This window comes from Chrysochloris asiatica, unplaced genomic scaffold, assembly GCF_000296735.1.
Source record: "Chrysochloris asiatica unplaced genomic scaffold, ChrAsi1.0 scaffold00007, whole genome shotgun sequence".
In the NCBI taxonomy this organism is placed as follows: domain Eukaryota; kingdom Metazoa; phylum Chordata; class Mammalia; order Afrosoricida; family Chrysochloridae; genus Chrysochloris; species Chrysochloris asiatica.
In genome coordinates, this window is record NW_006408525.1 from 23,042,842 (window position 1) to 23,067,189 (window position 24,348).

A 24,348-nucleotide genomic window follows, 5' to 3' on the forward strand; every position below is an offset into this window, starting at 1 on the left:
TTACACTGGAGAATTTTGTAGCTGGGTTATTTTATAAAGCAAAGTAGACTCCCTTAATTTATGTTTTGTAAATTCAGATTTCCTTATGTCAAGCTTGCCTAAAGAGGTAAACACCTGCTCACTGATGTTCACATGTCCTTCCTAGACAGAAGAGACTGGAAGGTCTGACAAAGGACCTCCCAGAGAGACCAGAGTGCAAGACCAGGATACAAGGGCACTGACGCCCAGGCCTTGGTGGAGGCCCCAGGGCAGGGTCCTGTCTCTTAAGGTTTTCTGACAAGAAGTTCCTCATGATCTGTTGCTTCCTTTACTCCAAAGAGGGTCAAACCCATGGGTGCCAACTCGAAATACCCTTTAAAGCTGATATAGTTTAGTGAACATTTCCTCTCATGGAGCTAAGCAGTGTGGTGGTTAAAGTGAGTTCAGTAGCTGGGTCTTCTATTCTTCCATCTCCAAGCTCCTTGATGGGCAGTAGTGAGGCTATGGGCTTTGTCCCAGACTGGGGCACCAACAGAGCCAGCACATGCCCTGCCCTTTCTTAGTTGCCCTCCCCCAACTCCTTCCAGAAACTCATCTGGAACACCAAGTTCTGTGCAAGGCCGTGCTAAGGCCAGCGGCCAGCGTGGGGCAAGCTGCCAAAATAAACCTCTGTGGCTGTCCTACAGTGTGCTCACCTCTCTAGGGTACCCTGAGAGAATGTGTCTGCCTCTTTTACCCATTCTTTCATTTTCCAAGTAGAAGCTCCATCAGATCTCCCTCCTCCCCTTGGCGGCTCTGGCTACTTGAGCTCAGCTACAGGGCCAGAGTTAACACTGTGGGGGTTTGCTTCCTGGGCAAGGAGGTGGGGAGGAATCCATTGAGTATGTGCTCTGGGAAAGGGGTTGGATATGTGGAGGGGTGAAAGACAGCAGCAGCAAGGGGAAACAGGTGGGGTACAGGCACATAACTCACTCCAAGCCTAAGCCAGCGTCCGGTTTTCTTCTTTCCCTAATTTGATGGGTTTCTCTCTTTAAGACATAACCCAAAATCATTTTGGAAAATCTGGAAATCAGAAAAATAGACGGAGAAGGCATCTCCTATTTCTTCTATATAAAAAAATCTTGCTATTATTAGTTTGGCATATTTCTTTATGACCTTTTTAGATAACATAGTTAAGGCTATCCATTTTTTAAGAGTGGTCAGCTGATCACCTAGGTTTCTGGTCTACTCTATGCTACTGTGGAGCAATAATGACTCAGGCAGAATTCTCATCTTCCATGGTTCCCAGCTGATGCACCTCAGACAACCACTATGCATTTGTCAGTGGAGTCGTATATGTTGTGATGAACGCTGAACTCTCAGAGTAAGACTAGGAAGAAAGACCTGCTAATGTATTTCCTAACATCATCTAGTACAGACCCTATGGAACACAGTGGTCTGGTCTGTTGTGCCATTAGTCTGGGGCTGACTCACAGAATTTAGCAACAAGGCCTATCGTATCCTCAGGAGCTTCTTCAGCCCACCGTAGGAGACCACCCGCCTATCCAGGTCCAGATATGTCTCTGTTTCGCATCATGCCTGCTCTTGCATTGATCTTAATTCCTCTAGCCTACTGTGTCCCCTTTCATGTCCTGTGTGTCCCAGACATCACTGAAGTCCAGGCATCTTCCAGGAACTCAATAGTACCTTTGTGCAAATTAGCCAGAAATGAGGTCCTTGGGGGAAGACAGCTGTATGGAAGGTGCACACTTGGGAGTGGAGAAACCTAGATTTCTGCTCCCACGCCTCACCTCCCTGGGGAGCCTGTGTGGAGGTACAACCTCTGATGGCCTTTTCTGACACATCCTACCTCAGGCACCAAACCTTGTCAACTCTTTCAAATTCCTGCCCTCATGGGAGGTGGGTGGGGAAAGGAAACCATCCTTTAGTAATTGTTCATATTAACATACATTTTACTTTGCAAAGCATCTCTACCTCTGAGGCAGGATTAATGGTAGTGCTAAAAGTCACAATTGGAAGGGGCATCTGAGGGAATTAAGGCCTAAAGAAGTAACTTACTAGATAGAGGGCATTAGGCTAGAACAGTCTTCCCCCTTGGACAAAGGTCAGCAGGTTCCTGAGTCTGTTGGTCATCAGTGGGAAGCCTGAATTACTTACAATATTGCAAATTTGATTTGATTTTTGTAATGAATTTATAATGAATTTCAAAGTGCACAGGGCGTTTCAGTCCTGGCAGCAGGGTCTCGCCTTGGGTGGGAAGAGCACAGGGAAAGTGTCAGGATGCTGAGTGACGCAAGCAAACTTCCCTTTGCTGACAACCAAACCAACCCAAGGCCGCTGAGTCAGTTTTTTTTTTTTTTTTTTTTCTGAGTCAGTTTTGACTCATGGTATCCCCATGTGCTATAGAGTAAGAACTGTGCTCCATAGGAGTTTCTTGGAGATCACCAGGCCTTTCTTCCACGGCACTGCGGGGGTGGGGGAGGGTTGGAAACCTTCAGGTTTGTTGTTTGACCACAACATTTGTTGACCACAAACCACTTATACCACTCTGAGGACCCTGAAACCAGTGATCTCAAAGCTCGCTTCAACCTTGCCTGGCGGTGCTGTGTGATTCCCATTCCCCGCTCCCTACCCTGTCTGGTTGACTATGGTCAATCTCCCCGGACCCTTTTCTCTTATATTCTGTGAACACATTGCATCATTCCTCTTGCCTGAGTCCCAGGTTCATTTGACTCTATCTTCAAGACTTGTAGAGTCAAGTTATTAAAATCACCCATGAGTAGGAGAGTCTAGAGAGTGCTGGCCCCTGGGAACCCACCCCTTTCTCCCACTGACCCCCATCTCTCCCCAATCCTGCTCCAGCAGACAGGCCCACTGCCGGCCCAGTGGTCACCATGACAGAAGTTGGTTGGTGGAAGCTGACTTTCCTCCGAAAAAAGAAATCCACTCCCAAGGTGCTGTATGAGATCCCAGACACCTATGCCCAAACAGAGGGGGGCACGGAGCCCCCACGGCCCGAGGCCGGGGACTCCACCAGCGACTTTAACACCCGCCTCGAGAAGATTGTGGACAAGAACACGAAGGGCAAGCATGTCAAAGTCTCCAACTCGGGTCGGTTCAAGGAGAAGAAAAGAGTTCGGGCCACACTGGCAGAGAACCCCACCCTCTTTGATGACAGGGAGGGCAAAGGACAGTGAGGGGGGCCAAGGAGGATACTAGTGCCCCTCAGCCTTGTGACACCAGCGGATTTGGGACAGGAACAGGGCACGCTGCTCAGACACTGTGAGGCAGTTAATGGCCACTGTCTGGCTCAGCTTTTTATGTGCCCAGCTTTATTTAAGACCCAGGAGAGCTCAGTGTTTTCCTACCCTCCCCCAGTTACAGACAAGGACGGAAATGTCCACGCTGCCAGTCTGCAGGAAGACAGTCTGCCATGAATCCTTGGCAGTGCCTGAAAGCAGGTGTCACATCAAGGAATGGAGAGAGGCCAAATACCCTCCCTCCCAGTGCCAGGGTGAGTTTGAATTGCTGCACCCTCTTCTGTCTCTACCCTGACCTAAGCTGAGGAGAGCACATTTTCCAGAAGCCACGTGATGTGATGGGAGGTTGGTTTCCTCAGAGCCAGAGGCTGAGACAAAGAAGCTGAACTTGCGCTTCCTCCCAGCACAGTGGTAACCTTCCTGGAGTTCTGCCACCAGCAGCCTCTCACTCAATGGGTGCAGAGACCAGATTAGTTGGTTCCATGAGTTCCTGTTTTGGCCACCACTTACGTGGGTGTCAAACCACCTACCCTCAAAGGGAAGCCACACTGACCCCAGGATCCCAACAGGTGAAAGAATGTGGGAGCTGAAAGTCGTGTTTTCTCCTGTCAGACCCCTGACTAGTACTTATGATGGCCCAGCCCTAGAGATGAGTCTTGGGGCCTTGAACTTTGTTTAAAAATTCAGTCATAGATTTCTCTTTGTAATAAACAATGCTACAAAAGCAGACAACCTATGGTTCCCTTGTTCTGCATTTATTGAGGGAACTATTTTCACGTCTTTATCTCCCAAGTGGAGTGGAACTTTGTGCTCAGACCCTTTTCTTGCAAGCACTAAGGGTGTCCAGGTCTCCCTCAAGTTGTTGTGCCTCAATTTACCCAGATGACCACTCAAGACTCTCAGGATCAGCAAGGAAGCCTTTATTAGCTGGCCAGCGACTACAGCCTCCTTAGCATCTCAGGGAGGAAGAGGAAGGAGCTAGTTACACGTTAGTGGTCACTTCCTTCTGGCCACAGAGAGGCCATCAGGGGTTCCAAGAGAGTAGGGCAGACCTTTGGTGACAGACCTCCAAGTCACCATGGTTTGGATTGGGAATCAAGATTCAAATTTTCATTCCATTCCTTAGTACCTGAGCAATCTTGGGAACATTAGAAAACAAATTTCCTCTGAGTTTGTTTCGTTCTTAAAATAATACTTCACAGGGAGAGGTCAGTAATAAGTGGCTGTCCCACAGTAAGTGTTCAGTTAAAAATTTATTTCCTTTCTCCTTACTTTAAAAATGAATTCCACCATACCCCCGCAGCTTCAGTTTAAGAGCGAGCGCTGTGTGTGTGTTATCAGCAGATGTCAAGCCAACTCCTGACTCATGGAGACCCCATGCACTCCAAACACTGCCTGTTCCTGAGCTGTCACTGCGATCAGGTATGGATCAGACAGCTGTGAGCTAGGAGTTTTCATTGGCTATTTTTCAGAATTATCAGGCGTTCTTCGTAAGTCCAGCCTTTTCTCAAACTACAGCAGCTAGGACTGGAAAAAATTGGCCAAGTCTTTAGAGTTTGTGGCAGGAACAGGGAGAGACCAAGGTGGCCAGCTAAACAATGTGGTCCTGCAGCCTCCAGGTCAGTTCTTAGCTGGGCCACCCCATCCCTGGGAGCTGTTGCTCAGGAAATTTATTACTAAAACAAACAGACTTGCACAAGGGGGCCTTTGTTAGGGAGCCTCACCCAGGCCAAGGGACCTCTGAGAAGGAGGGAGGGAGGTTAGGAAGGGAAGGTAGGGTTAGGTGTGCTGGCTTCCCCAAGACCTCTTCCCTCATCCTTCCCCACCACAGGGGACTTTCTAAGGATCTGCCAATCCATCCTGTGAGGTATGGTGCTGGAGGATAAGCACTGGACTGCTAACCACAGATTGCTAACCGCAAGGTTGGTAATTCAAACCCACCAACTCTGCATCTTGGAAACCCTATGTTGTTAAGTACTGCGGAGTCAGTTCTGACTCATAGTGACCCTACACAGGGTTTCCAAGGCTGCAAATCTTTACAGGAATTTTCAGCGTCATCTGTCTCCGGTGGAACAGCTGGTAGTTTCGAACTGTTGACCTTGAGGCAGCCAGATTGGTAACCACTACGCTACCAGAGATAGGGTCATTATTAGGACCAACTCAACGGCACTTAACACCAACCAATCCACACAGCCTCACGGAGCTCACTTTCCCCATACCCGCAGCCCTGGCCATTATTAATAGCTAACATTTAGAGAGCACTCGTCAGCCAGGGCCTGTGACAAAAGCTTTATAAGGTTCCTCCTTCAATCCTCTCATCACCCAAGACAGGATTTTTTACTCATGAAAATATCATGCACAAGCATAAGGTGCTTGGAAGACTAATGTCAGGTGCCTTCTATAGAAGGCGACGCGGAATAGGAGGGCAGTGTCTTGGCCACCAGAGGAAGGAGGGTGCCGTGTACTCTGGAACCAATGGGAAAAGCTAGCTGGCTTCAGGACTGCTGTTAGGCCTCCCATTTCAGCCCAGTTCTCTGAGGCTGGGGTAGATGAGGCTAGGTCTTGGGTCAACAACATTGCCATTTGCCCTAATGATATCACAGACATCATTACTATTCTTTGGTGACAGTCATCAATCCTTCTGCCTCTTGCATGTTGTGGTGCAGTGAATTGTTTAATGTCTGTTCTAGCCTTTGGAAACTCCCACCAAATGATTCAGTTGTGATTGTTAACAGGGTTAACTGTGAAAACTTGGAATTCTAATGTGTATAAAATGAACTGCTTCAGAAGCAGGAACAAGGGGATCTCACTTTCATTAAAGAGCTACAAGTGGAGTGTGTCCTTTGAGACCTCCTCAACCCAGGGACAGAAGGCTGCTATAATACCAGAAGAGTAGCCCCTACAAACCAAGAGCCAGAGCAACAGAACGATGGGCTTCCCAGCCCAGGGAGCAAGTATAATGGAGTGCGTTTGGGCAGAAGGCTCATTTGTGGACTGGGTTGCTGCCAGGAACTGAATTGGGGAGCTAGGTTTGCAGATCCATGGAGTTATAGTTGTGTGCCTAGCGGAGTAGAGGGTCCTCTGGGCATGGATCAGCAGCAGGGCAGAGCCAAGCCAAGAGGCCGAGGGCCAGTGACAGGCCTGCAGTAGGAAAGGCTGTCCTGACTGAAATAACTGTGCATTTTCTGGTCCTGACTTGTAGCCTGTTAACTTCCTTAATAAGCCCCCATAACTGTATGATGTCTGAGTTTGTGACCATTGCAATAGATTATGAGGCCTAGCTGAGTAGTTGTTGTTGTTGTTAAGTGCCGTCGAGTCGGTTCCGACCCATAGCGACCCTGTACAGGGTTTCCGAGGGTGTAAATCTTTACGGGAGTAGAAAGCCTCATCTTTCTCCCGCGGAGCAGCTGGTAGTTTCGAACTGCTGACATTAAGGTTCGCAGCCCGATTCATAACCACTACGCTAAAAGAAATGGCTGGTAACATTTTTGAATATGGTAAGGCTGCTCCACAGCTCCAGTAGGATCTCCGCAGCAATCTTCCAGGGAAACGCCACTTAGAAATTCCTACATTGGAGCGGGGGTGGGGAGGAGAGGGGGGCACTCAGCAGATTGGGCGTGTAGGGTACGAAAATTAGCTAAAGGAAGGCCTGGCTGCCTGAGGTCAGAGCTGAGGTAGTTGCAGGATTTCCCGAGGAGGAACTGAGAGTGCAGATATGTGCAGGAACTGGGAGAGGCTACGGGTTACTGACCACAGTTTCACTGGGACATCACCCAAGGTGGGGGCTGGGGGAGCAGGAGAGGCGGCTAGAACTGGCCCTGGATGCCCAGAAGGGGCCAACCCTTGCAGCTAGCTCCCCCTGCTGGAGGTCCAACCTTCCTGGGGAGGAAAAGGGAGGGAGGAGGAGACTCCCATTCCCTCATTTCCCTCCTTCCAGACAAGACCAGGCCAGGTTGAGCAGTAACATCACATCAGCTAGCGCTACGCTTTTATTACAATCTTGGCACCGTAAATGATGGAGAACTGGAAAGGAGGAGCTGAAACCAGGCTCAAAGTTGGGGAGGACATACAGCCCCCAAGTATAAGTGCTGCACTCCACACACAAACATGCATATACATACTCTTACAATGCACTGCCTGAGGACACAAAGGACAAGGTAGGAAGGGGATCCTCTCCTGCAGATGACCACAGGGTTAATGTGCTTTTATGCGGCACTCAGGTTTAGGGGGATCAACACAGGAGACGTTGCCCTTGGAGGAACCCAATTAATACCAGACGCTGAAGCACACGCCCAAACAGCCAAACAAAGTGCAGTTTACAGAATGGCAAGTTCAATGCCAAAGAGTGCAAATAGTCAGTGCTCTGATCCCAGCTTAGTCACAGCAAACATTTACCAACCTGGCTCCTCTCCACAGCAGCACACCTCGCCTCCAGGCTGTCCCTGGTCACCAGGTGTGTGCTCAAGGATAACAAATACATTCAGCACAGGCCTCAGCTCAGCTTATTATAGACTCACAGGCTGTGAGGGGGCGGGGGCAGGGGAAGGTGAGGGTTGAGGCTAGTGCCAGTCACCTGGGTGGGGGGTGGTCCAAGTGTCTGCATCTCTTACTGGGTTCCCGGGGGGATGCTGATGCTGTTGGTCTGTGGACCACATTGTGAGTAGCAAGGATCCAGACCCATAGGTCTCAAACTTGACTGACCAACAATCCCTGAGTCAGGGAGCTTTGAAAAATCCCAAAACCCAGGAGTAGGACTTTTAAAAGCTCCCCAGGTGGTTGAAAACCACAGACCCAGGCAGTCATCCTCAGCAGAAGTACAGTACGGAGCAGAGTTGTGAGTAGTTTGAAAGGCATCATCTTTATTGTTGTTGTTAAATGCTCTTGAGTCAGTTCTGACTCATCGTGACCCTGTATAGGGCTTCCAAGGAGTGGCTGGTGGGTTTCAACTGTAAACCTTGCTAGCAGTCCAGTGCTGATTCTACAGTGCTAACAAGTTAATTTTATACTAGGAAAAGGAGCGCTGGTGACACACTGACTGGTTAAACGTTTGGCTGCTAACTGAAAGATTGGTGGTTCAAAGCCAACAGATTGGTGGGAAGACCTGGCAATCTGTTTCCATAAAGATTAGAGGCTGTTCTACTTGTCACACAGAGCTGCTGTAATTTGGAATTGACTTGACAGCACCCAAGACCAGGAAAATGAGGCATGTGTGTGTGTGTACAGGTATAAACACACATATTTCTATAAACAAACAGGAAAGGTAAAAAGCTTGATTTAAATCTTCTTGGCCTTTAGGGCATCTAGCACAGGAATCCCTTCTATAAAATTCCTAACTGGGATTGAATACTCCACTTCAGTTCCAAAGTTGGGGCGGGAGTAACCATGGCAATGTAACGATATAGGATAGGATGAATTTAAAGCTAATGTTCTCCCATGTAAACGATCAAATAATTCACAATAAAACAGTTGCCAAAGGAAGGTCTAGCTGGTGTGGATAAGCACTGGACTACTAACCACAAGGCTGGTGGTTCAAACCTACCAGCTGCTCCTTGAATAACCCTATACAGGGTTGCAAAGAGTCAGAACCAACTTCAAGGGACAGAACTCATCACTTCATAGGCAGCCAGCCCACTCCCATGTAGGCAACTCTGATTGTTAAAAAATTCCAACTTCCCTGAAATTTCCATCTATAGCTCCTCTAGATTAAATAAAATTAAACTGCGATTCATATAATGACAGGCAACAATCAGTAGGGTATATGCCATTCTAGCTAACTTAAGCCAAACCACGAGTTTGTTAAGGGGATAGTGTGATGTTCTGAGGCAGCAGGAGGAATTGCACAGCCTGGACCTGGAAAGGAGAGGGCTAGGGCAGCTGGGAAGGCCTGGGGAGGCGCTGCAGGCTAATGCTCTGGAATCCTTGGAAAGCCTATACAGGGTCACCATGGGATGGAATCTACTCAATGGCACTTAACAACAACAAGGCAGCTGGGGGAATCACAAGAGCAGCAGACAGTGGACGGTGGCTACTTAGGCTGCCGCCAATGACTTGGATACAAAAACTCCCAGCCTCTGGGTCTCTCCATTCCAAATTTCAAATTGCAGACACGAAAATCTGATTGGCTAGGTTGACTCAGGTGCCTACCCTGAGACCAATCAGCTTTGGTTAGTAGGAGGGCACAGGCAACACACAGGGCTGCTGGGGGCCCACCAGGTGTCACCAGAGAAGCAAATTTCAGCATTTGCTATCTCCAGAGGGAGCTAGCTATTACAATACATCCTCGTTAAGGTGAAGAAACATAATTAGGGGATTATTTCCCATTTGTGATTCTCTCTGCCACTGTTCCACTCCACTCCCATTGAGAGAACTGGGAGGACAAGCCCTGAAGAATTTAGGGTGGGGAGGAAAATGGGTTGATTTCAGAGGGGCCTAACTCCTCATCCTACCCCGTCCTATAGCTCCAGGCCCCAGCTCCAGCTATGGAGGCAAATTTCAGAATCAAGGTGCAAGTCTCTCATATAGCCAGTCTTCTTCCCCACGGTGGGTCATGGGCCCCAAAGGAGAATCTCCTGCCGGAAGTCGCCGGAAAACAATCCGGTCATGCAGGCGATTGGTTTGGCCTTGCCAGAATTCTATCATCTGTGGATATAGGATGTAGCCGCCCCTATAGAAAGAGACAGAAGTTTCACTCTATGGATTTTTCCAGTCAAGTCACATACACATCCCCATTCCCTGCTAGGGTCCCTTGAGGGGAGCTGGTGGAATGCTTTTGACCAGGGTTGCCAGAGGGGGAACTCATTTTAATTTCATGGACAGGACAGCTTCAACTACGTGCAGGGGTCTGGTGGTCCTTTCCAGATGAGCCTAAGATAGCACTCACCAGTATTTTGGCTTAGGCACCTCTTGTTCCTGGTAGAGCCGCTCCAGTTCCTCATTCTTCTTTCTCAGATACTGTTCAGAGGAGGAGGTAGACAGAGGGCCAGACAGAGTCAGTGATTTATGGAATGGGCCAGGTGCTGGGGACATAGGTGAGCAAGGCTGACAGGCCTCCCAGAGTTCAGGGCCCACAGGTGATCACACAGTAACAGACTTGTTTCCCCGCCTCCCTCACCTCCCTGGGGAGAGGGCCTTTTCTGTGTGCTGGAGAGACAGGGCTCCTCCTGCCATCCAGAGGACTGGGGATGAGCCCCACTTACCTCCCGATCAAGGACCACAGAACTCTGCTGGCTGACCACAGCCCCAATCTGACTGCTCTTGGGGCGGGAGTGGAAGTAGCGCTCGGCCTCATCCTCAGGCAGCTTCTTCACCAGCCCCTCTACTCGCACCTGCTCAGGGACAGCCCTGACTAGATGGGGATCATGTCACCTGCCCTCCCAACAACATAGGCCCCATTCCTCCCTGTTCTTTTTATCATCTGCTCATCCACTCCTGGGGTTCCAACCAGACCAGCTCATGGAGAGCTGCTGCTGAGCGGCGGGGTGTTCCTGGGTGATGCAGAGTGGTTGCTAACAGAAAGACTGGAGGTTCAGGTTTACCCTGATATGCCTCAGACAAAGGGTCTGGGACCTACTTCAAACAAGCAGTCACTGAAAACCCTATGGAGCAACATCTTACCGTAAAATCCAAGGGGCCGCCAGGTGTTTGCAAATAGCTAACTGGTAGTTCTGAGAGCTGAGTGCCCCAGGCCTAGGTTGGATAAGCCTGGGATCTCAGGTCTCTCCCTCCCCAGCCCTTTCTAGGTTGGCCAGGAAACTACTGACTCACCTGACGGTTAAGAGGCTCCCAGTAGAAGACAAGGGACGCAAAGGGGTTCGAATCCTAGAAATGGAAGAAAATCCACCAAGAGCTGTCAGGATGGGAGGAGGCTACCTCTGGTGTGCGGGGTAGAAGGTGGGCCCCTGTAGGGTGTGGGCCCACAGCAGGAGCATTTATTGTAGCATCCCATTTAAACCCTCAAAGGCAAGCCTACTTTTATAGATGTGGAGACAGGCTCAGAAAGGTTATATAATGTGCCAAGTTCAGATAGTTACGTGGTAGAGCTGGGTTGAAAACCCAACCAGTCTAACTCTAAAGTAAGACTTTGCTAATTCTCTCACCCTTATGAGAAAAGCCAGTCTGGCTGGCATGGTCTCAGGGAGGGTTTCTGATTTTAGATGCAGTCACTGAAAATATGCTCAGGGCCAACTCTGTGCCCAAGACCAGGATAAGTGTTGGGGACATGGCAGAGTGAAGACCCACACAGTCTCTGCCCCACAGAGATTACCTTTTAGCAAGAGAGATGGACATTAATCAGACAGATTAATGTACAGTCACAATGACAGCAAATAGCAAGAGGGACAGACCCAGTGAAAGAATCAGGGGAGTTGTTGTTGTTAAGTGCCGTCAAGTTGATTCCGACCCATAGGGACCTTGTACAGGATTTCCAAGGAGCAGCTGGTGAGCTTGAACCACCGACTTTGCAGTTCAAATTACTTTGCAGCCTGACGCATCAGCCCACAGCAGCTACACAAGGACTCCCAGGGGAGGAGGAGGAATGAATTAATTAGGCAAACAGATAATAGAGGAAGAGGGATGATTAGAAAGAGTATTCATTCTGGGTAAAGAATGCAAAAGGCTCTGAGGCAGGAAGGTGCCTGGAGTACAGAACAAAAGTGGGAGGGGAGAGCTTGGGTGGCTGTAGAGGAGGGGAGGACTGGATCATGCAGGCTCTGGCAAGAATTTACCAGCTCTTTTCCTTTTCGACTCTCAAAGTTAGTGAAGAAGCGGAAGCCATCCTTGCCAAAGCCCTTCAGCAGCAACATGCGGGCAGAGGGTTTTCCATCCCTAGAGGCACACAGCAAAGCACTAATTAAATGCTCTCACTACCGCCCCCATCCCAGATGGGATGTCTCAGCAGCCCTACAGCGGAGGCCTGCTGGGCTGCAGTGTCTGGGCACTCAGGCTTTCAGTCTGTCCCACCCACCCCCCACTAGTTCCTGGGAGGTGTCCTTGCCCTTAAGTGCCATCCAGTCAGTTATGACTCATAGTGACTCTGTATAGGGTTTCTGAGGCTGTAAATCTTTACCAGAGCAGAAAACCTCACCTTTCTCCTGACAGGGAGCTGCCCTAGAGGTATACCACTTCCAGACTCCCTAAGGGCCAGGGACCAACAATAATGCAACCAGCCAACAGTGGAGGATAAGGAAGGTACAGCTATGTCAAGTCCTCTAGGGTCACCCTGGGGTTACAGTATAAGCTCCCTCCCTGCCTTCAAAGGGTTTCCACTTTAGTCAAGGTGAGGCAAATATAACAAGAGGCTAATAAATGGAAGTCTCAAAGTGTATTTGACGGCTTGGTTGACAGATGAAGGACATGGGGGAGCACTGCAGCACTGTGCCAGGTTTCAAGAGAGGGCGAGGTGAGATCTTCATGGTGAGATCGCAGGAGTAGATCTTTAAAGACAGATGGGAAGTGGGGAAGTGGGGAGATGAAGAGGGTAGGGTGTCGTGTGTGCATGTGTGAAGGACTATCATGGGCAAAGATACATGAGGTATATTTCATCACTGAAATGGAGTTTCACGCCCTGGTGACATTAAGTGTTCTGCTGCTAATCCAAAGGATGGCGGTTCAAACCCATCTAATGGCTCCAAGGGAGAAAGACCAGAGGAGCTGCTCCTGTAAAGATGACAGCCTAGAAAACCCTCTGGGGTGGCTCGACTCTGTCACCTGGGGTCACTATGAGTTGAAATCAATTCGATGTCATCTAACAACAATAGTCTTCAGTTTAGAAGAACTGGGACCCAAAGAGGGCACGTGACTTGCCTGACCTGGACCATATCCTAAATTTCCACATCACCTGTACCTACCCATAGAAGGCCCCATAGCATGCTTACCTGGTGCAGGTGGCCAGACACATGGCATTGGCTTCTCCTATGTCAGGACACTGAACAGCCTCCTCAAACCAGGAAGCAAACTGCTTTATTGGGTCCAGGGAGGTCAGGTGAGCCTCCTCAAATGCCTGAAACAGAGATTTTCGGTTTTATTTCATTTAACAAACACACACAGCACTTAGCTGGTTGGTGCTGTCAGAAGCACTTTGGAAGTAGTCACTTATTTAGTCCTTGTAACAACAACAAACTACTAGGCTCTGCTAGTCCCCTTTTGCAGATGAGGTAACTGAGGCAGTGAGAGACATCACACAGCTGGTGAGAGATGAATTAGGGTTTCATCTCCTGGGTATCACACCTATCTGTGCATCAGAATCACCCAGTTGTTGTTGTTGTTGTTAAGTGCCGTCAATTCAGTTCTGACCCATCATGACCCTGTTTAGGGCTTCCGAGGAGCGGCTAGTGAGCTTGAACTGTGGACCTTGCGGTTCAAAATGACTTTGCAGTCCAGTGCATTAACCCACAGTGCCACCAGGACCCCAGAATCACCCTGGAGAGCCTCAAAAAAAATTAAACTGATTCTTGGACACCACTACCTCCCAGAGTCTCATTCAGCAAGTGTCAGGTTTGTTGAAAAGCTGCATCTTTAACAAGTATTACAGGAGGTACTAACAATGCAGGCAGAGTGCTCTAGGCCCCAACCCAACACAGCTCTCTACTTTCTTATCCGTAGGAAGGAAAGGAACAGAACTCCAAGTGGCAGACAGAAGAACTGGTAAGAGGTAGTAAGGAAGCGTATGAGCTAAAAGCGTTCTCTTCCCTTCCCTGGTGTTAGTTTTTTTTCCCCCAGATTTTACTTACTAAACACTTGGTGGCGGTGGTGGTGTGCCCTGGAGTTGGTTCCAACTCATAGCGACCCCTGTACACAGTTTCTGAGGTTGTAAATCTTTACGGGAGCAGAAAGCCTCATCTTTCTCCCACGGAACAGCTGCTAGTTTCGAACTGCTGACCAATTGGGTTAGCAGCCCAATTTGTAACCACTACGAATCGGGCTGCGAACCGCAAGGTCACCAGTTCGAAACTACCAGCTGTTCCTCGAGAGAAAGATGAGGCTTTCTGCTCCCATAAAGATTTACAGCCTCGGAAACCCTGTACAGGGTCACTATGAGTCGGAACCGACTCCATGGCACATAACAACAACAAAACAACAACATCCCAAGGGGATGGAACCCTGGTGTGGCGCTGTGGGCTAATGCGTCAGACTGCAAAGTTGTTTAAACTGCAGGTCGGCGGTTCAAGCTCACCAACTGCTCCTTGTAAAATCTTATACAGGGTCGCTATCGACTAGAAGGCACTTAATAACAAAAATCCCAAGGGGGAGGAGTCCTGGTGTGGCGCTCGCTGTAGATTAACGCGCTAGATTGCAAAATCGATTTGAACCGCAAAGTTGGTGGTTCAAGCTCGCCAGTCGCTCCTGGGAAACCCGATACAGGGTCACTATGGGTTGGAATCGACTCGACAGCACTCAACAACATCCCAAGAGTCATAAATCTCAAATCCCTTCCTCAAATGGGTTACGCCAGCAACGCCGCGGGGTTCCTCTAAATCATTCTGTCCCTGTAGATGGCTCTGAGACCTCTACCCTTGAGTCCTGCAGGATGCCCTGGGGATGGTGGTACCTCTCGGTCCCCGCGGTAATTCTTGCGCATCGGTCCCAGGTCCATGACAACACCGCGACCGCACAGGAGGCGGAGGTAGCCCAGCCACTTGGTCCGTTGCCCGAACGTCACGGTGACGATCTGCAGCCCGCACGTCATGAGGGCCACCGGCCACGTGACCTAGCGTGGCCTCACGTCAGGTTCCGTTAGGCTCGGAACCAGTTTCTGAATTCCGGCGTCTACTCTGAGGAAGGAAGATTATTTCAGTTGCTAAACAGGCCTAAGTCATCTGAGCCAATAGGAGGCCAGGATCGGAGATGGCAGACAGGCGCGGAGAGGTCACTGGTTGGAGTTTTCCGGGAACGCGGCCAATTACAACAAGAACGGAGGAATCCAGCAGCCAATGGGCAGCGTCTGGGAGGGGAGAGTAGAGACACAAGGAAATGCTGTCACCGCCGTTAACTCGCACGTGGAGGCTTGTTAAAGGCGTAGGACTGCATCAGCCCAAGCTGGGGCGGGCGGGGGCTGAGCCACTGAGGACTTGAAGAGAATGGTAGCTACTTTAAGTGCCTGAATGCAAACTGAATGCCCGAGATACTCCTTCGGAGAGGAGGCTTGTGGGCTGGCAAAGGAAATATGTGGCGTTAGGGCCTAATCCCTCTAGAAAGGTAGTGATGGGGAGACCGAAAGGTTAGGAGAAGAAAGTGGGATTTGAGAGTGAGTGAGATGGAAGTGAGTAGAGGAGCACGCTAGATGAGTGCTGGTTAGTTAGTGGGGGGAGGAGGAGGAACTCTGGTTTGGAGATACCAGGGTGAGAAGGGAGACAGCTGAGGGTAAGGGAGAGGAGCAAATTTGTATTCAAGACATCCCAGACCAGAGCATCTTCTTCCAGCTCTGAGCCCTCTCTCTCCAGCCTCATAGTCTAGCTGGGGTCAAGGCACACTTAGCAACTAATTTCCCCTTTTACAGGGCACTGCAGTTGACACTAATTAGGCTCCTGGAAAAGTTGCCACTGCCCCTCCTCTCAAAGATCTCCCCGTTTTTTTACTTTGTTAACCCCTCCCCCCCCTTTCCCTTCCTAGGTAGTTAGGCAGGTCCATCAAGGTCAGCAATAGCTGAAGATAGAGGAGCAGGTGGCCATGCAAAGCCACTTACAGGCAGTGTGGATACAGAACTGAGATGGGACACCTGCCAGGGTCCATTCCAACTTTAACCTGGCTGGACCATTACTTGTGGCCTCCTCTGTAGCCTCAGTTTCCACCAACATCAGGAATGACAGCTGCAGGAGCCATCTTAGGCAGGCACCCCAGGACCATGCCAGGTAAGGGGAACTTTCTGCTCTGCCCTGCCCAGGTGTCTGCCTTCCTGTTAAGCTTCTTAAAGCGCCACATTAGATACCTATCATCCTTTATTATGTGCTAAACGCTTGAGCCTATAGAACACGAAAGACCAATTTGCTGCAGAAAAGTGAGAGATCTCAAAGCTTGCTGTTGATCTGCAGATTATCCACTGGTTGGAACTCTTTGTGCTGCCATCATTTTCCTCCTTCAGTGTGATGGAGAGTGAGTTTTCTGACTTCCTTGTTGTGGGTGTTTTTCTACATAGGAACACTAGTGTCCTCTCCACTCCTATCTTTGCACTTGTACCCATGTAAGCATGCATCAGTGCCCTTTAATGCAGATGGTTTTGTCCAGAGGGCTGTTCTAGCTTGGACCCTGAATTCTAGGGCACCAGAACTACAGTCGTTTGAATATGAGTTCAAAGTTTGCTGAAACAGCAAGAGCTCAGTAAAGTGCTATACACATATTTCCTCATTTGGTAGACATTTGTTAAAGACTCCTGATGTTTTACCATTTGTCTAAGAATGCCAGATGAAGATGACGTGGTTTCTGCCCTCAAGGGGCTTGCCAGTCTACAGTGGGAGGCAGATCTGTAAACTAACTTTTAGGTACTAGAGCAGATCCTATAGGGAGTCCTGGTGTGATGCTATAGGATAAGCACTAGACTGCAAGGTCAGTTTGAATTATCAAGGTCAGCAGTTCAAGCCCATCAGTGGCTCCTGACACAGGGTCAATATGTGTCAGAACTGACTCAACAGCACTTAACAACAGGGAGACCTGGTATGGTGCTGTAGGATAAGCTCTGGACTGCTAACCACAAGGTCAGCTGATCAAACTCATCAGCCACTCCTAGGGAACCCTGTGAGTCTGAACCAGCTTGATGACAACAGGGAGTTCTGATATGATGTTATAGGATAAGCCACCCTTGCAGTGGTTCAAACTGACCTTGTGGTTCAATCCGACCTTGAGGTCCAAATAGACCTTTCAGTTGAGTGTTTATCCTACAGTATCACACCAGGACTCCCAGGTCGCTGTGAGTGGAATCCGCTCTAGGGCATTGAGAGAGAGATGGTAAAGAGGAACACAAAGAGGAAAGTGGTCTCCAGGGGCCCAATAGGAAAGGCTTTGTAAAGGGAGCAGGCATTTGACTTGTCTTGGGTTAAGCGTTTGCTGGGTGTACAATGGGAGTGGGAGTAACATGAGGAAGGGCCCAGTGCATTCGAGAAACATCGAGTAAGCTGGCTGGACAAGAGGGCAGGGGCTTGGTGTACCTTGCTGAAGAGTATTATGCATGTGGCTAGGGCCCGACTTTTAAACACAAAGATTCTAAATTTTTTATCCTATGATGTTGTTGACCCATAGGGTTCCTGGTTTGTGATCAGCTAAAGGTTGATCGTTCAAATCAACCCAGTGGTGCCTTAGAGGAAAAGTCTTGCAATCTGCTTTCATAAAGATTACATCTGAGAACTCAAAGCCTACAGGAGCAGTTCTACCCCATGCTACATGGGGGCACCTTGGTAATGGGTTTGTTTTGTTGTTGATTTAAATATGAACCAGAGTGTTGAACAGAGCAGAGTCTCTTGTTTTTCAAAGGCCTAGATGAGGGGAAAGCCCTAGCTTCTGATAACCTCTGCCTTCCTTGCGGGGACTTTTACAATTGGTTGCCTTTTTATCTTTTCCCCTTTGTCTTGAAGGTAATAACTAGGTTTGTGTTGTGCTTTTCTGTGTAGTTGGATTTGGTGTCTGGATCACAAAGCCGCCCCACAGAGCGTGGACAGGCTCTGGCTAGGTGTGAAGCCCCACCAATGGCTTTATCTGCATGGGACACATGAATTTTTACTTGTTTCTGCTTTTCCTTAAACGCTTTTCCACCTCCCCCCCCCAACTTTATGAAATTATTAACATTTTGTGTGTGTGTATGTGTGTGTGGAGACAATGTCTTTGATGAATAGAAAATATATTGCAATATTGTGTTACATGGAGATGGCTGTCAACAGGACCTGAAAGCCTGAATGTGGGTTTGGTGGATTATACCTCACCCTTCTTCTTGGAATGCATTTGTATTAATGATCTTAAGCCGCCTTTTATCTAATTATTTGGTTGAAATATTTCCGTTCTGTAGTCTAGTGACTAGACTTGTGTTTGAAGAAGGCAAGGTTGGTGGTAGGGGGTGTTGGGAGACATTGCAGTTTGTCTCTGTGTTAGCTGGGGTGGGGGCTTGTATGGGCATGGGGATAAGGAGGTGTGATGAGGAAGTCAGCTTACCCAATGTTGGCTTTAGGTCACATGGATGCTGCTGTTCATTGAAGTGGGGCATGTTGGAGGAGGCTTGGAGAAAAAGCTGAATTCATTATCGGACCTCTTGAGTGTGAGGGTTTATGAATTTGGTCAGGATGGAGTCTGGGGCCTCCAGGATAGTGATTTGAGTCTCACAAGCCTCCCATGGGGGCGGATGAGAATGAATGGGAGGGAAGAGAGCTTCGGGGAGTTAAGTAGGATGGTGGGAAGGGAGAGGTCTGGGCAGAGTGGTGATAACACTGGTAAAACTCCAGTATCAGTTACCATTAGGTGAGTGCCATGGGTGTCAGAGAACTGTACTCCACAGAAACTTGAATGGCGGATTGTTCAGAAGTAGCTCACCAGGCCTTTCTTCCAAGGTGTGCCTGGGTGGGCTTGAACCTCCAACCTTTATGTTAGCAGCTGAACGCTTCACTCATTGTGTGTACTACACAGGGGGTCCATGGACAGGAAGGAATTGTTAGTGCAGAATTCACAAACTGCTGGTCAGAGGACTGAAATGGGACCTAAAAGGGCCTGCTGGATTTTTAGACAATTTTGAGTAAGGATTTAAAAGTTGGGAAGTTTCACATAAAATTCCACATCTTTGGTTTCTCTCACAAGAATCAGGTCTGGCATCCTCACACAGCATCAACTGACCAGAGCGGAGTGTGGACACTCTTGATTTTGATGGCAGTCCCACACTTCCCTAGATATTCCCGGCCTCAAGGCTAGCTGCTTGCTCTCAGGTTGAGAAGTCTGTTTCCCTCCTGGCCCCTGAGGCATCTGAGTCTTCAGTGAGCTAGGGCTTTCTCAGAGTGACTGAGAGCATCCACCTGGAGAGCTCAAGAGAGGAAGAACACAGCAGCCGGGGAGGGGGTGGGGAGTGCAGCAGGGAGACAGGGGAGGGAAGAAGAAAGAGGGACCTGATGACCCAAATGGGTCACAAGGCAGAGGGACCTCAGACCCTTTGCTCAGGGAGGTCCTGGTGATCCAGAATTGCATTTAGGAGGCAGAGAAAAGAAGGCTCCGTATTCTCCAGAATCAAAATAGTCCACAGCTTTCTCTTCCCAGCCTGACTTCTCAGCCATTCCCATGTGTCCTACTGGGGGTGGGGGGTTGGGGGGTAGGAGAGCCCAGTGTGCCACCTTTTCCAGTCTGACTAATTGGCCTCTGGCCCTTCACTTCCAGAAGCTGAGGTCAGTTTCCACACTTGTAGTATATGACTTGGACTCAGTTCCCAGGAAAGGATGCTGCTTGAAGCCTGAGAGTAAAGCCAAAGGGAACATGTGGCAGAAAGAGGGCATCTTGTTTAATATCCTTCTCTCTGCCAGTCCCCTCAGGGCAACCATTACTGCATTACTGAACACTTAAAACAAGATTCTATAGAAGACTTGATCCAAAGGGGGAAAATGCAGAACAAATTCAAATTCGCATGGAATCCAGACTTTCTGAAGTCATGGAGGCTGGATGAACCCCTAAAATGAGTGCTCTGAGATAATCTTTAAACCATAAGCCAGAAATACCCTGAAACCTTAAAACCAAACAGTAGTTTAGTTTAACTAGTAAAGAATGTCTGCCTTGACTATTATGCTCATTTAATGATCAAACTGATAAAAAGCAATTCAAAAGATTAGATGGGAACCTTGAGGAGGACAATATGAGTTTAACTCGGGAGGAACAAAGCTAAAAGGCGAGTGAGAATAGTTATACAACTCGAAGAATATAATCAGTGTCGTTGAAGTATACAAATAGAAAGCTGAATTTGGCTGTATTTATTAATAACAACAAAAGTACATGAATAAAAACAACAAAAAGCCCACATAGCAAGGCCATTTTCCAGTCGTGCAATCCATGCACGATGAACAGATCAGGGTCCTTCATGTCTTCCTGCCACTGGAGTGATGAAATGCAGGGCCAGGGCCTGATGGGGAAGAAGCTATTGGTCTAGTTTTGTCAGAAGAGATGAGGTGCAGGACAAGCAGTAATCAAGGGCAGAGATCCTGAGATCCACCTGACATGAAGGTAGTAACACAGCCTCTCCTCTTCCTGCCTTCAGACTGCACAGGGCTGACTGGCTCTGTGGAAAGGGTGTTGGCTTACAAATGCAAGCTGCTGGTGACAAAAGAGAGAGCTCAAGTGGATGGACAGCCACTTCTGCACAGAAGTGACCCTGGTTTGTCTTTGAGGGTGAGTGAACAGCTGTGTCCCTAGAAAGTAAGTACATATGGGTCTACATGACTATGGCACCTTGGGTTTACTTGATGGGGCTTTTCTATCCAATGGTCTTAATTCCACCAAGTGATTGAGTGGGACCATGCAAATAGGTATAAAGGACTCTAAGACTGGGATTGGTTAGTTTTGCCCTCCAGCTGTGTTTAAAAGGAGCCATCACTGAAGCAGGGAATGGACAACCCCAGGACTATCAAGAAGGAAGAGCAGGAGTAGATTGTAAGATCCCTCCCTAGAAAAGTAGGGACAGCAGAGATGGTGGACTGGAAAGATAGAGCAGCTTCGGGCTCTAGGTCCATGGACTGAGTACAGGCAGGAAACTGGCTTGCAGAATGTGCCCTTTGGGTAGTCACAGGTTTGCTAAAGGAGTTTTGTAACACTTGCCCAAGCAGGTCAGAGGCCAAGGGGGCCACATGGCTGAGAGGCCGAAAAGAGGAGTGAGACGTGCCTGTAGTCTGGCAGACAAGAGGTGTTCCTGACTGGACAGCTGCTGCAGTCTGAGTTTTTCTGATCCTGAATTGTACCCTGTTCACTTCCCTAATCAACCCCATAATCTTGAGTATTGTTAATGAGTTCTGTTGACAACTGCAATGGATTATTGAACCCAGATGTGAAGCAGAGAGTGCTGTGGGGAGGCTGGTTGGCATCAGAAGATTGTAGGGTGGAGGCATGTCTGAACTCTGCTTCATAGGAATTGGCCTTGATTCCCTTTCCCCCTTGTGAATTCCGGGGAAGTCAGACATGGGCTTCCACTTGGCTCTTCAATGACACAACCTTGCTTGCTGTAAATGAAGGAGACCTGAAGGACTTACTGATGACGATCAAAGATCACAGTCTGGATGACACCTCAACATACAGAAAACGAACATCCTCATAACTAGACCAATAAGCAACATCAAGATAAAAAAGTTGGAAATAGAAATACTGTGTGACCCAGCAACCCCTGCATTTGATATCTGTCCTCAACAACTAAGAGCTGCAATTCACAACTAGATAACATGCACACCAAGGTTCACTGCAGCGCTGTTCACAATAGCAAACAGATGGAGACAGTCTAAATGCCCATCAGCAGAAGAATGGTTAAATACACTTTGGTGCATATACACAATAGGATATTATACAACACTGAAGAACAGTGAAGAATCTGCAAAACACCTCACAATATGGATGAACCTAGAGGACATTATACTGAGTGAAATTAGTCAATCACAAAAGGACCACTGTTGTAAAAAGTTAAAAGATTTTCTTGCTAAATGAAACATTTTGTGATGGTTACAAGGGGAAGGGGAAAAATAAATGGAGGTAAACACTGTTTTAAAAAAATAACGATAAATGGAAGAAATATTGAAGTTGCCAAGGATTTCATTTTATTTGTATCCATAATCAACGCTCATGGAAGCAGCAGTCAAGTAATCAAATTGCATATTGCACTGGGCAAATCTGCTTCAAAAGACCTCTTGAAGGTCTTCAAGAGCAAAGATGTCACTTTAAGGACTAAGTTGCACCTGACCCAAGACATGGTATTTTCAATCTCCTCATACACAATGAATGAGAATAAAGAAGACCAAAGAAGAATTGATGCCTATGAATGATGGTGTTGGCAAAGAATGTTAAATATATTATGTTCTGCCAAAATAAACATGTTTTTCTTGGATGCTCCTTGGAAGGAAGGATGGTGAGACACTGTCTCACATACTTTGGACACATTGTCAGGAGGGGCCAGTCCCTGGAGAAGGAAAGACATCATGTTTGATAGTCACTGAAAAACTGGCAGACCTTCAACAAGGTGGACTGACACAGTGGCTGCCACATGGTTTTGAGGATGGCACAGGACTGGGCAATGTTTCATTCTGTTGACATAGGGTTGCTGTGAGTTGGAACTGACTCAGTAGCACCAAACAACAACAGAAGCTTGAGACTGACTCAAATCTCCCTTCAGCCCAGATACTTTTCAGGCCTCTGCTTAAATGTGGGTACTGAGGTTGTACCAATCATCACTGCTGACTTCCTAATCCAGACTACTTGGGTGTCCCTGTATCTGCAGAACCGCTCCGTAAGGTCTTCAAGGCTGTGACCTGTCAGAAGCAGATTGCTGGGCTTTTCTTCTGAGCCACTCGGGGGAGGTTCAAACCCTTAACCACTTGTGTGACCCAGAGACTCCTGACTTCCTAATAGATCTGCCAAAAAAAAGGGAAGAATCTTCACCAAAATTTGAAGTTTACAGTACGTACTAAAACCAACAGGCTTCAACTGACCCACTGGCTCTCCATCCTTCCTGAGGTGCTAGGAAGGGAAGACAGAAGAAAAGCAGATTCTGTGGCCAGGGCCCTCTTGGGCTTCCAATCTATGGCTTGCCGGGCCTCCTAAGTACTTGCCTGGACCTCCACACTTCTGAGAAACTGCCTTTTCTCTAGACTTTCTAGCCTTCTGGAGGTAAGCCAGTCAAGCAAGATCCTTTGGCTCTTGTCTGCCAGGGTCCTTAGTTAAGGGTGCTCAGTGGAGGAATTTACTTGCTGGCTGAGGAAGCCATTATTGTCCTTGCCTCTGTGGTATCCAGTTGGTTCTGGGCCAAACTGGCTTCTAGGGAAAAAAGCAGAAACCATGTTTTGGGCCCTGAAGGTCCCAGGTAGGTACTCTGGGGGCTTGTGCCCATGCCAAGAGGCCTGGGTGTGGTGGCTCCTCTCAGGCTTTGACCACAGGTGGGCGTATTTGCCAAGGGTCAGGAAGGCACAGTCCTACCTTCTTCCAGGTCAGATCGCTCTGAGAGACCATGGCTCCCTCCTCGAGTCTCTTCTCCTAGCTCTCCAAGGTAAAAGACAAAGGAGCCGCATTGCCCAGTTGCAGATTTTGCCTCAGGCAACTAAATTTATTAGCAAGAGAAAATTTTTGTCAGCTCAGTGCTGACCAACGAAGTACATTGTTAATAAAGGATAACAAATCTTTTCACTTAATTCATAAAACATACCTCAAGCAGTTACAACTAAAAATAAAGTTGGATTTTTGTTTAATTTAAAAGCCTCAAAAATAACAAGCAATATGTTTGTTTAAACATGTAGTAGACACAACTGTCTATTATACACTATACACTGTACACATGTAGAGCTGGGGCTGGGGCAGGAGAGATGAGGTGGACAGGGAAGAGGTTCAGTATGTGACGGTGTTTTAATCTGAATCCAGATCTGAATTGAAATGCTGTGTTATTGAGAAATGAGAATTGCTAGTGAGAAAAAAGTTCATATACTTATCATTGTCCCCCAAACCCTCACCTGAAAGCACACGGGGGAGGTGAGTAACAAGGAAAGGCAGAAGAGAGCAATTAAATCAAACTTCTGTGAAGCACACACGGTACACAGTGCTCATCATCTGAAGTCGAGTATAAGGCAACGTTCTCCATAGAAAAACAGGGCAATGGGGAGGATCCATGGGCAGCTTCTTTTTAAATAGAAAGTTGGAATGTGCTGGAGGAGAACTGTGGCGGGGCTGAGGACCTACGGAGTCAGATAGGGCTGGCAGGGGGAGCCCTGGGTGAAGGGCCAGGGAGGAGCCGGAGGGGGTGGGACATGGCACGAGGCGACGACTGGAGTTGGCCAGGCCTAGGCTCAGGCTCCAGGTCACTACAGTGTTAGGGGAAGGGAGGGGATGGGGCAGGGCTCACTTTGCTCCTGGACGGAGTGAAATTCACGTTTTTCCTTTGGAAATAAGGGTTCCCACTCGTCCTGGTTTAGAACGTCTCATT

General features: G+C 48.3%; 2 protein-coding genes across 4 annotated transcripts; one reads left to right on the plus strand and one right to left on the minus strand.

Moving 5' to 3' along the window:
- Positions 1-2,873: 2,873 nt before the first annotated feature.
- On the plus strand, positions 2,874-3,176 carry PRR15L (proline rich 15-like). The gene has a single exon (XM_006832513.1). The coding sequence runs from the start codon at positions 2,874-2,876 to the stop codon at positions 3,174-3,176; it is 303 nt and encodes a 100-aa protein (XP_006832576.1).
- Positions 3,177-9,737: 6,561 nt separating this feature from the next.
- Positions 9,738-15,020, minus strand: PNPO (pyridoxamine 5'-phosphate oxidase). Of its 3 annotated transcripts, XM_006832514.1 has the most exons (7): positions 14,785-14,988; positions 13,112-13,236; positions 11,963-12,062; positions 11,004-11,057; positions 10,436-10,564; positions 10,120-10,190; positions 9,738-9,903 (listed from the first exon to the last, which is right to left on the minus strand). In XM_006832514.1, exons 1-7 carry the CDS (start codon positions 14,920-14,922, stop codon positions 9,738-9,740), a joined length of 783 nt encoding a protein of 260 aa, XP_006832577.1. In that variant the 5' UTR covers positions 14,923-14,988. The 3 variants fall into 3 exon arrangements, with proteins under 3 accessions (XP_006832577.1, XP_006832578.1, XP_006832579.1); XM_006832515.1 differs by lacking the exon at positions 11,004-11,057 and having other exon boundaries at positions 14,785-15,020; XM_006832516.1 differs by lacking the exon at positions 10,436-10,564 and having other exon boundaries at positions 14,785-15,020.
- Positions 15,021-24,348: the final 9,328 nt, after the last annotated feature.